This window comes from Rhipicephalus microplus, chromosome 1 (assembly GCF_043290135.1).
Source record: "Rhipicephalus microplus isolate Deutch F79 chromosome 1, USDA_Rmic, whole genome shotgun sequence".
Classification (NCBI taxonomy): domain Eukaryota; kingdom Metazoa; phylum Arthropoda; class Arachnida; order Ixodida; family Ixodidae; genus Rhipicephalus; species Rhipicephalus microplus.
This window is the reverse complement of record NC_134700.1, coordinates 69,224,177-69,236,575: the sequence shown is the minus strand read 5'-3', so window position 1 is coordinate 69,236,575 and position 12,399 is coordinate 69,224,177. Positions and strand designations below refer to the sequence as shown.

Genomic DNA, 12,399 nt, shown 5'->3' with positions numbered 1-12,399 from the left:
ACGTTTTGCCGATGTTTTAGCCAGTATGCAACCAACATTGGGCCGACGAAGGCCCATCGTATTGCCGACAAAGCTGCCAATGTTCGGCCAACATTGGGCCATATTTCAGCCAATCACATGCCATTTTTACGCCGATGTTTGCTGCACGACGAATATTGGCTACGGATGTACGACCGACATTGGACCAATCCAGGGCCACATTGCAGCCAATCAAATGCCGTTAATACACCGCTGTTTCCTGCACGACAAATATTGGCTACTGATTGGCTTGCCATCATGTAACCATTATTAGTAGGGAATTTTTCTTACCGGAAGATTTAAACAATATGCCTCGATGACCCACTCTTGTAGCTTTGCAGCCCTGTATACTCGGGGCAACAGAAAATTGAATGCTGAGAACTGAAAGCAGTTACTCAATCTATTTCATCTTTTATACCTCATTCCCTTTGCTAACACTAGAAGTGTAGTTTATTTTTTTACCAATTTCTTTTGCAATAGCGAGTGCTTTATTTGGTACTGGTATTTGGTACAGCAGATCGAAAAAAGTCGTTAGGAAGTAAATGTTGAAAGCGTATGTCCCCCACTTGCAATCCCCACATATGTCCCCCACATGGTAATCGAGAATATTCATAGTTTAGAGCATTTTTTTGTAACTAAAACATGGTGATGGTGCTTCCGAATCAGCATAAGCTAGCCGAACAGTGCACCACCGACAGTCTGCAGACTATTTATTCTTTGTTTTTTTATTTATTTGGTACAACAAAAAATGTATACATTGAAAAATATATATACACAACTAAAAAAGGCCCGCTCTACTGCAGGTCAGGTTGCGTTGGGGGCACAGTGACAGTGGTGCTGTCAAGGCCCTGGCTGCTGTGGCTGGGCAGGAAGCCAGCTGCCGCGAGCAGCCGATAATCTGCACTCTGAGAGTGGGCATCATCGGGCTGCTCCACAACAAATGCTTCTCTGAAGCGCCGCTTCCTGCCCCCACAGCGATCACCAGACCCTGGCAGCCACCTCTTAATAAAGTTGAGGGCCTCCGCCTGGTCGCATCCTGCTTTTTGGCAGATGACATCTGCATACAAGAACAGAAATACCATAGTACATGAAGCACTGCAGTACAGAGAATACACAAGGGTACACAGACATAAAACAATGAACAAGTCTAACCTGTCACTAATCTACAGAGCCTCAGGTTCACAAAGGCCCTTTTCCCTTTTCTGCCATGAAGGCTGTACAGCACTTGCACGTCATGTGCCAATACAGCCTTCATGGCATTCACACCAATTTCTCGAAGGCCACGTCCCCCAATCTGCAGGAGGTGCTTGCGCTGTAAAAAAATGCAAGAACGCAACAGCACATCGAAATGTTTTCATGATAAAAATCTGCAAGAACAGGACACTGAAAACAACAACTTGAATTTTTGGGCATCACAACATTTCATTGTTTTTTTACGCTAACTTCAACTCACTTGACCTAAAATGGTTTCCACATCAGCCCTCTCACACTCAGTGTGAGAACCTTTCAGAGTCCTTCTCTGAATGCAGTTTCGCTGTTATGAAATCAAATACAACACTGTTATAACCCTTAATAAATATTGATTCTAGCTATGAAATAGTATAATTACTTTGTACAGTGCTCAAATTCCAATACACGTTTCTTCGAGGTTACAATGTCTTTGCCTGAATGTTGACCACGAGTAGCTTCTACAGGTGAAAAACGATAAAATATGTGGAATTCAAAAAGAAGCTTCGACATGTTTTTAATCAATGCATTGTAAGCAGAGCACAACAAGATAAATGAACATGATCAAGGCGTACTAAGAGGCAACCTTAGAGCGACCAAATCTTGGTCATAGATGAAACTGATAGAAAAATAAAGGTCGCACTAGATGGTCGCACCATTTGCTGTTTATATTTTTCTGTGATAGCCAACAAAGAGGCCTGTCGCTATAGAAATCTCATCACAATAAACAAAGGTGCATTTTTCTTCACACTGCGAAATTGGGTGCATGTTAGATTTTTAAAAAAGTAAGAAATCGGCTAACACAAGGCAGGGTGAACTGTAGCTCAAAGTAGAGAGAGCCGCAGCGGACACGAAATAGGGTGATAAATAAACAAAATTACTGAATGTCTGTTTTAAGCAGGCTTTTGCTAGTCACTGCCCATCAAACACACGATGCCGCCTACATCGTCTGCTAGCTTAGGACAGTTCACTCGGACTTCACAGACTATAGTAAATACAGTCGAATCTCATTAATTCCAACACATTTAATTCGAACTGACGCTGTGGTCCTATCAAAGATATACCGCGCTCCGAAAATGCTCTCAGCACCCCGCCCAATCCTGCGGTGGCACTTCAGACACCTCATCGCTGTGCTTGAAGAAGAAAATGAAGAAAAGGAAAGAAAAGACTGCGGTGGAATGTTTGCCAAATGCCAATCTGCGACATTCCTGTGCCCCGCTTCGGCTTTTTCCGTCCCTGCCACGTAAAGACCCTTCTCCTCTTAACACTGCGCATGAAGAGAAAGAGGGGAAAAAAAGCTGTCGCAGAGAGTTGCCTCTCTCATGCCGATCTGCAACGCGCCGGTGTCATGCTTCCCTGTTTTTCGTTCCTGCTATGTAGAGACTCTTCTCCTTTCAACACCGTGCATGAAGAGAGAAAAAAAAAAAAGCTGCCGCGGAGTGTTTCTCTCTCGAATTCCGATCTGCTTTTCTCCAGGTGGAGACGCTCCTCCATTCTCATCATGTGCTGGCCACGCTCCGGCTGCAGCGCAGATGGTAACAGTGGAAACACAGTTGTCTTCGAAGAGTGTCAGCACTGGACATTGCCGCGCGCAACTTCTTTTGCCAGGAGAATACTGAAGCCGAAGTACAAATGCTTTGCAAACTGCACGCAAAACTTGTTGACTCGTTGCAAGGCCAACGTGTACAGACATGTATTGACTACTTTAATTAATGACGGATGTCCTGTAATTTGTGAATAAAACTTCTCCATGCACATGCATCACTGCATGGTGAGTCCTCCGCTCGTTTACCGTATTTACTCTATTCTACCGCGCCCTCGATTGTAACGCGCGCCCGATTTCCACAACAAAAAAAAAAAAAAAGAAACATCGGTTGCAACGCGCACCCTTTTTTCTCGTTGGCCCGCTTGATCACACCACTAGCGAAAACGACTCTTTTTGAGAGCGTCTTCCGTTTAAATATGAAGTACGGGGGAAGCTTATGCCTATCTGACGTGCAACAGAGCATTGCTGTCACTCTAGTTTTACCGTGGCCCGATGTCAGTACACAAACTTGCTTCGCCCCCTTCTCCTAGACGGTTGAGGTGCCAGGCATGTCGAAGTAAAGAGGCGTGTGATCGGCATTCCCGATTTGCCCAAGCAGGTAGCCGTTGTTGTGCCGCAAGTTTAGGAGGAACCTCTGAAGACTCTGAAGCTTTTCTTCGTACTCCTCCAGCAACTTTTGGCATATGCCCGTTCGCCTTCGGAGGGAAAAGCCTTTTCTCTTCATAAAGTTCGTTAGCTAGCACCTGCTCGCTTTAAAATGGCTCTGCATTAGCCCTTTTTCTAAGGCTAACTGCATAGCCTGCACTTGGAGCAGTTGTGTCGTCATGGGCCGCTGTGCCGCTCACTGCTTAATCACATACTCGCAGAGCAGCTCTTCAATTTGTGGAAACCGACCCTGCTGTGGTCCACTGAAGCCTTGCGTGAATCTTTGCTGTCGACAATATTCTGCTTTTGTTTTCGCCAGTCCCGCACGCACGTTTCGGGAACTCCGAATGACCGCGATGCGACCCGATTTCTGTCCGTTCCGGCACACGCGACGACTTTTCTTTTAGAAGCAGCATTGTGGTGCACTCGAGTTTTTGGAGTCGGCCCTACCATGCCGTCGATGCTAATGTACTACAAGATGACGAACTCCTCAGCACACGTATGAAGTGCCGCACATGGGAAACACGTAGGCAGAAATGACCGACGCGCCATGCCGACGCACGTAGGGGGCGGCCATTTTGTAAGTGGCGATGCCAATAGAATGACCATATTCAGTTTTTTTTTTCGTACTCGATTCTAACGCACATGCGATTTATGAACTCTCTTAACCGAAAAAAAGGTGCGTGTTAGATTCAAGTAATTACGGTAACTTTCATTATTTTGAACTTCTTTTAATTTGAACAAATTTTCTGGCCTCTTTGAGTACGAATTATTCATATTCGACTGTAGTACAGGGGCTCATGAGATAACCTGACTAGTTTGTTTCCCGAAACACAGTATCTTAAAGCAGTACTAAATTTCTGCATGTTACATAGGCACATTAAAAATCAAGAAATATACACCAAAGCCGCAGCCACAGCTTTACTCTGCACAGCTGCCTCTGCTGCCTCCACTTCTCCAATTGTACCAGCAGGCAGCCGGGGAAGGTCAGAGGGGCGCTGTGCTGGCTGGGCGTGCTGAGGCACGGACAAGAGCCGTACCTTGTGCTTCAGCTGTCGCACCTCCTGCAGAACCTCTCTTTGTTGCTGCCGGATGCCAAGTTGGATCCGCAGGATCCGTAGCAATAGAGCTGAAACATACAACAGTACATACCATATTTACTCGCACAATTTGCATCCTCACATAATTTGCTCACCAGTATAATTAGCCAGCCTGCTTTACTACAAGAAACTTTTTGCTCGCATACTTTGCCCTCCCCAACCAGCCCGAGCCACCTTGCCAGCACACACACAGACACATTTGACTTCATGATGCTCTGGTCAGGCACATCTCTTGTCGAGCAGGCGAGTGCAGTCTTACACAAAATCGACCGAGTGCAAGGTCCCTTCTTCCATGAACTTTTATGCTTTCCCTAGAATATCGAACTTGAAAACTGAAACCTGTTTATGTGTAGTCCGAAATGCCTAAAGGTTTGCCTCCTATCTTCCCACCTCTTCCACGGCAAGAATGTATTCCCGAGACACAGCACAGATGTTGAACGCGTGCAAGGACCTGTCACATCAACTAGATGAGGCAGATTTTCGCACTCATTTTTTTTTTTTCGGTTTCGCCATCTGGCCATTGCGTTTTTACCGTTCCTTGTGATAGGCTACAATAATTATATACGAGGCAGATTGCTGTTATAAAGCTTACCGAAGAAAACTGAAACCGTGCTACCGCTAAGCACATCAGCGTGGAGTTCTTCGACATGCAATATTCAGTATGGGAGCCAGCAGAAGAGTGCGTTGAATAAGACTTAGCATAGAAGTTTGGGTGTGTTGGTTAGATATCGGAGGGAACACAACGCAATAGAAGACTGGGACAAGGAATGGACACACACACACATGAAGGGCGACACACACAGCACTGTGTTGGCATCGCGCTTCCTTGTCTGCATCTTACGTTACGTTGGGTTCCCGACAATTATTGGAGAGTACTTATGTTCTCTGGTATAACCCTGTCGTGGGAACTGGTTTTTGTGAGCACTGTTCGGAAGAACTTCAAGAAAATGGGGGCATTTGAACAGGCTTAGCAAACAAATGACAATCCGCTTTGAGACAGCTGTGACAGTGCCTGCAACATATATTCCAAGTTGAGCTTTTAGGCCAGCGATTCCTACTAGCTTCACACATGACCGGATTGACAAAAAAAGTACACATAATACGCGAGTATATACCGCATTTAACTCTGTAGCTTCAATGAACCAGGCAGATACACAAATTTATCCAAAACTCCATTGATTCTGTTGCAAAATTATTCAACAAACAAATTGCGATGTTATCAATGTTACTATACGATTGTGGCACTTTACCATTGCAGCTTTCCAAGAGGCACACATAGTGCAGCGTTAGTTCACCACTCGCAGTTAATTGTATGCAGTAGGTTGCTCACAGCAACTGACTGCATGCAATGGTGAACATCTTGCATGCTTGCACCGCTGTTTCAGCATGCTGGCTGCTTCCCATACGGCTATCAATTGATGTTCACAAAATTGGGAAGATGAAGAAAGACTACACAGTGCCCTCTGGCCACCCTATACTCCAAACCTCCAGCCAACAAACAAACAAAAGAAACAGAAGTATGCAAATGAATATTATTCCTAATGCAGCTGGAATGGAGTGTAGTTTTCACCAATTCTGTGTGTTAAGTCAATATGAAGTGAGTTAACTCCATAAAGTAGCTTTTCTCATAACAGTGTTCACTCTATTGTAACACAAGAAGTGACTTCATAGCATCTAGAAGGAAAAATAGAATCTTCAGTATTTGATAGAAATGTGAGGCTCTACCTTAAAACAACAATAATCTGGAAAAAGAACTTATTACATTCGAAAAAAAAAAAAAGGTAGCACAGTTGATCCCTTTTACAAGAGACACTGATGTAACAGACAAACGGGGATAAGAGGCACCAGTGTGCAGGCTGACATTTGGCCCATCATGCATCAGGCACTCCGTAGATGCGCCTGTGCAGCCGGGAGCCCTACAGTCAAGCATGCTGAGCAAGACTGTTGACCACTGTACAATGACACATTGCCACAAAATTTCAAAACTTCATTTCACAGACTTCTGCAAAAGCTTCTTACACTCTTGCATAATTTTTGCACAAGCTTCTCTCATTCTTGCGTGATTTTCGTCAGAACATATAAGTGTTGGAAGTTGTATGTCCCCAAAAACTTGCACAATACAAATAGCATACATTAAAGTCTATCACTTAATACGTGCATAGTGTAACAATGAAAGGAAACTCACGCATGGTTTGCTCCGAGCCTTCCCCGTGCGGTGCCTCCTTGAGCCTTGGAGAGCACTGTACAGCTAGAGCAAAATAGCATCAATCCAGTGTTAATGGCAGGTTAACAAGACAAAACTAACCCCCATATTCATAAACGCTCCCCGACTCGACTTTCACCCTTCACTTGACAGAGTTGAGCACTGTGCCGCTGCTCGTTTGAAAGCGACGCTGCGCTACTCGAGAATCACAGCAGATTATTGCTGACATGCAGCAATTTTCTCTGCTTAGAGACGGCGCTCCCATCAGCCATCTCAAATGAAAGTGAAGCGTTGAGTGGAGGGACGTTCTAGAATAGGGGGTAAGATTGGTTGCAAGAACACTACAATAGACACACTTAATTTTTACACTTCATCTATATTGCACAGCTACACACATTCTGCATCCTTATAATGCAACATATACATACAGGCTTATAAAGTAAACACTGTGGGCTGCTCAAATAACACCTACACAAAAAGATTACCCAAAAGTGGCCATGCGCAAAGTACTTTTATTTGAAACACACAAAACTTTTGCGGTGATGGAGAATAAATAAGACAGGTTACGCTTGGAGGCACATGAGACCTTCGCAGCTTTCATAAAGTACAAAAAACAATATGGTATGTGTGTGTGTATGTACGCATGAAGCTTCAGCCTTTACATACGGTTTCTTGAAAGAATCGACTATGAATTTTATGGCACCTGTGTCCTTCAGCGCAATTGAAAGCCTGCTGATCAGTGTGTGCAATTGTGGAATAGTTACATGGAAAATGGCGTGAAACACCTAAAATCAAATTTTTCTAGCTAGGAAATATGCAGCTGTGAAATATGCAACAGTGGGAGGTGACCACAAGAGTGATTTGAGTGTAAGCGGCAGTATTGCGCATTCATGCACCCCGCCATTTTCCACTGTTGCCCAAAAGCAGCACCACTTCAGCGTGCTACTTTTTTTTTTTTTACATCATAAACAGCACGGAATACAGCGAGGATGAAAACAACATATGCAATTAAATTTTGAGCACTATTTATGGTGCGCATGATTGATTGATTGATATGTGGGGTTTAACGTCCCAAAACCACTATATGATTATGATAGACGGCGTAGTGGAGGGCTCCGGAAATTTAGACCACCTGGGGTTCTTTAACGTGCACCTAAATCTGAGCACACGGGCCTACAACATTCCCGCCTCCATCGGAAATGCAGCCGGGATTCGAACCCGCGCCCTGCGTGTCAGCAGCCGAGTACCTTAGCCACTAGACCACCGCGGCGGGGATGGTGCGCATGAAAAAAAAAAAAAAAATAGGCCTTTGTACAACGACGAATTCATAATTTGCCTTCACGGACCTTCTGTTAGGCTGCACCACATACAGATTTCTTGTGGCTTTCAAAAGAGATTTGAAAAAAAAAATAATAATAACCGTGTTTACTCTCGTCATGAGCGCACTCACTAAGTCACCCTCATTTCAGTCGCCAAAATTTTGAATTTTTGTTTCTTCCACATATTAAACACACACCTTACGTTCATCTGCTGAAGTCCCACGGGCTCCCCCCCCCCCCCCCTTTGCCGCCTTCGCTCACTGCACCGTGCCATTTTATTTTTGTTTCTATTTGTTCACGGAACGTCCCCTGTCTTTTTTAATTATCTCTTGTAACATATGTGGCATTATCTTGTTCCCGAGGTGCCACAGGTGCTCTGCTATGTAGATGCACCATTAAACTAGTATTTTTGATCAACTGTGCATTTCTGATGTTTACCTTGCAAGTACGTAAAACTGGCATGCTTCTTGATCTACGATACACATGTGGCTTGTCTCACTTTGAAGGAAAAGTTAGCATACAATGGTGTAAATGCTTAGAATTTGAAATATTGAGGCAGCAGCACACCGGAGATGATCATATGGTAAAGAAACAAGTGCTGCCTTATTACTGGCAAGTTGTCACTTATATGTACAAATAAATTTTGCGAGCTAAAGAAAGTACAAAAGCACAGCGAGGCTATGATGTGCTTCAACCTGTGGATTCACTTCATTTATCACGCCATATGATGAAGCTTCCTTTGGTAAAACTGCTCAGATAAGAAAAAAAGTTTGCTGTCCAATACAGCAACTATACAAAGTGTGCACGTGCATCTCGCAGCACCTTTTCTTCACTTCCGAAATGCGCCACCAACATGCCCGGGCACCAACCGAATCTATCGCCTACAACTTCCATGTTGTCTCCTCGTGCTTTCACCCGTTTAGTTTTGCCTCACGATGCAAGTTTGAGAAATTATGAGCTGCTAGTGAGGCAAGTTGATTTAGTAGGCCACGCAGAGGGAGCAGAGCTTAGGGTGTTTCTTCGCTGAAAGTTATAACCTGAAATTGAGAACGCACATTCCGATTTTCCTAAAAGTACCAGCGTATTTGGCTGGTGCAGATTAACAAAAGCTACTTGAAGAAACTTTGCAATATTTGCATCTTCAGGTGCAACTTCATTACGGGTAAGTGCCATAGCCAAGTATTTACCTGCAAACAGATATAGCTTATCAAGATACTGTACATACAAACTTGTCCGCAGTTAAAATCATGATGGCGAGAAAGGCAGTTAAAATCGTGATGGCGATCGCGGAGATTTGGTATTGCATTGAAACAAACTATAAAGAATGGGAAACAATATTAGTTCACTTTGAAGTATAGCCGATCGGTTCAAGTTGGGCGTCAGGATTTTTTTTAATTAGTCAATTAATTCTATACACGGTCTCTATCATGTTCAGTGACTCCACTGTACATTAGCGTACAACAAAAGCAAAATACAAAGTGAAAAGTGTGTTAAAGCATACGCGAAAAATAAAGTGATGACTGGCATTACCGCGGCACACACCACGCAAAGTCCCTATCTGCCTTGTATAATATTTTCCTCGACTATTTCGACAAATTTTAATCAAAGAGGCTCAAGCTCAACATCAGCACCGTTTAAAGCACTTGGGTGGGGGGGGGGGGGGGGGGGGCATTGCTACTTTGGTGACGTAGGCCGTGATAATATATTCATACTATTATATCTCTTGTAAACTTGCCTAGCTCTGCACGACTAGTTTTCGATGGGAGCAGCTGCGCTTCGCACAACCACTCTTAAAATTGCGGCTCGAGAGATTTTGAGCTTTCACTTGTTTTTGGGCCAGGCAATTTGTAGTGAAAGCAAGATAATAGGCCCTCATAGGTTGTGGCGGGCAGCCGGTGTACGCCGTGGCTGGTATATGTGTCGCACATCTTGATTATCTGGTCTTGTATCGAGTGAACGAGCGAGGCCTTCCTAATCCAATGAGCTCGTTAAAGTAAGACAACAAAAAACCACAATGCTTCCACATCGTTCACAGCAACAGATGACGAGCCCCCAACAAACCGCACTGCAGCACGTGAACTGCCGTAGGTACCCAGGGAGTTACCCGGGCATGGCGGGAGAGGGCGACAACGGCAGAAGTGACATCACAAGAACACTATGTATAAAGGGGACATTTAAAGACTTTTTTCCCATTTTTAAACTTCGTGCACTGTTCTGTCACAATTTATAGCTCAGAATAGTTGTATTTTGAAAAGGGCACTAATTCATAAGCCCAATGGTTCAAGGATGGGTGCATTTAGGGGGCCCATTCTACGTTTTACTTATGCCCTTCAAGAACTTGCTTACAGGGCCAAAGTCCTGTTTCAGAAAGAACACGCTAGTGCGTGGCCAGCAGTCCGTCAAGCATTAGTGCTGGTGAGATTTGGAAATGCAGCGCATGAGCATCCTCATCTGCTACTTCTCTGCTCATGCTCTCGGGGCTTACTAGCGAGGCACGGTCCTTCGCACTTTTCATTTTCACACTGTAAATCAACTGATACCTACTCTGCCTTCCATTATTTAGTAAACCAATATTTCATGGTCACGAGGACGAGCTTAAAATGTTTGCTACATCAGACCTGAACAACATTTTGAGTCATCGAAACTTGCTAGTTGCAGCGAGCATTATGCGAAAAATATGATGTGCTTTACGGTGACAACTTGCAAAACACTGCAGCAACGATTAAAATCATGCATTTTTTGTGCTCACAGGAAATCCCTGAAGCAGGAGGCACTGGGCTAGATAAATTGTCCAGCTAAAATACGGATGCGCTTTCCAATGCTGTCATGCGTACAGGCGGAGAAATGGCAGACAAAACTGGGCGCACCCCGATTCTATGCGCATGCGTTCCATTCACAAGCCTCGCTGCCAGTTAGCACCACATGGCTCACTGTCCATGAGCTCGCTTGTTTCCTGTAACAGTGGACCATACGGTACACCTATTTAAAAACGAGGATAGAATGTATATAATGCAGCATCTGATGAAGCCATGACGATGTGTTGCTGATGAAATCTGGAACTCTAGTTAGTACCCTTATTGTTAACCAGCCGACCGACTAGCAAAAAGATTTGCGACTGAAATGATGGCATCTACACCTGCCCTTAAAGGGACACTGAACAAAGTTTTTGCCGCCGAGATTTTCAGCCAAAGCAAAAGATTGGGCCATGAAATTCATAGACAATAATAATTTTAAGCAGAAACTACGAAAACATACTGAATTTAATGAGCCTTTTACAAAATGCCGCGTCTGGCTCTTAGACACGGCGTTTTCTAAAAGGTCGCGACATTTATTTTTCAAGTTTTTTTTTGTTATTCAAGACAAATCTACGGTGCATTGTTCACAGAAAACAAAATTGCCTCGGTAAGATTTCTTTGCGAGCAGCTTACTAATTTTAAGGCAGGCGCGTTGATTCGTGAACTGAAGGATGCGAGTGATCGATCTTGCCTGCTAGTGGCTAGGCGACAAAGGCTTTACCTCATGTCCTGGTGTAGCTAAGTCACGCAAATGGAGCAGAAAATGTGCATTATCATTTATTTCACCTAAATATCACACGTATGTGACTTATTGCCGGTGACAGGTGATCAGGATGAAGTCGACAAGTTGCAAATCTGAACAAGAATTCACTCGAATGAAAAACCAACCTATACTCACGTGCACGGTGAAGTCGAACACGTCGTCCGTCAATGTTGTCGCTGATGCCCGAAGGAAAAGAGAAGAGGACAAGCGACGGGGTCGTCTCTTTCTATAAAGTCGGCGGAACTGCCAGCACGGCCAACACAAAAGGCACCGGGTTGACATTCCTCCATCTGGGCATCAGTCGCTCCACCCGGGCATGCAGCTGCTACTGGTTCTACTACTATCCTCTTCCCCGTGCCTCTTCCCGACATTGCAGTGTTGCTGCCATACTCGCGAACCTTTTTAAATTAAAGCACGCAATCATGTATTATCGTGCGCCATACTAAACTTAAAAACAGTGCGCCGGTACGTGAGATCACGAAGCGCGGTCCACGCCATCACAAGAGCAATTAGAGAAATGAAACAAAGAAAAGAAAAATGTATAGAATATTTTGTCTCAGTTCCACGGAGGAAGGAACGATCCGCAATCCAGTTTCCTGCAGCGGCTTTTGGCTCTGTATGAACGGCCAAGCCAGTGCCAAGCCAAGCTTGCGTCCCTGATCAGCTGTTTGTTTCCATCGAGAATTCAACAGTGAACTGGCAATTTGTTCAGATGATATTGCTAAAGGGCTTGAAATTGAATATTTCTCTACGTACTACTGCTGTACTTTTCCTCTCTGTTTC

The 12,399-nt window shown here is 44.3% G+C and overlaps 1 protein-coding gene across 3 annotated transcripts; it reads right to left on the bottom strand.

Annotated features, from left to right (window-relative positions):
- Positions 1–727: 727 nt before the first annotated feature.
- LOC142775320 (uncharacterized) lies at positions 728–12,131 on the bottom strand. Of its 3 annotated transcripts, none has more exons than XM_075876689.1 (5): positions 11,752–12,131; positions 6,722–6,776; positions 4,339–4,565; positions 1,171–1,330; positions 728–1,075 (listed from the first exon to the last, which is right to left on the bottom strand). In XM_075876689.1, exons 1-5 carry the CDS (start codon positions 11,896–11,898, stop codon positions 813–815), a joined length of 852 nt encoding a protein of 283 aa, XP_075732804.1. In that variant the 5' UTR covers positions 11,899–12,131; the 3' UTR covers positions 728–812. The 3 variants fall into 3 exon arrangements, with proteins under 3 accessions (XP_075732804.1, XP_075732841.1, XP_075732871.1); XM_075876726.1 differs by having other exon boundaries at positions 4,477–4,565; XM_075876756.1 differs by having other exon boundaries at positions 6,722–6,784; positions 11,752–11,891.
- Between the last annotated feature and the right edge of the window lie 268 nt (positions 12,132–12,399).

Coding starts and splice junctions, on each gene's coding strand:
- LOC142775320 (XM_075876689.1), bottom strand. CDS start 11,898: ATGTCAACCCGGTGCCTTTTGTGTTGGCCGTGCTGGCAGTTCCGCCGA. Junction 6,777..11,751: donor TGTTCGACTTCACCGTGCAC/GTGAGTATAGGT, acceptor CTAGCTGTACAG/TGCTCTCCAAGGCTCAAGGA. Junction 1,076..1,170: donor GCTCTGTAGATTAGTGACAG/GTTAGACTTGTT, acceptor TCTTGTATGCAG/ATGTCATCTGCCAAAAAGCA.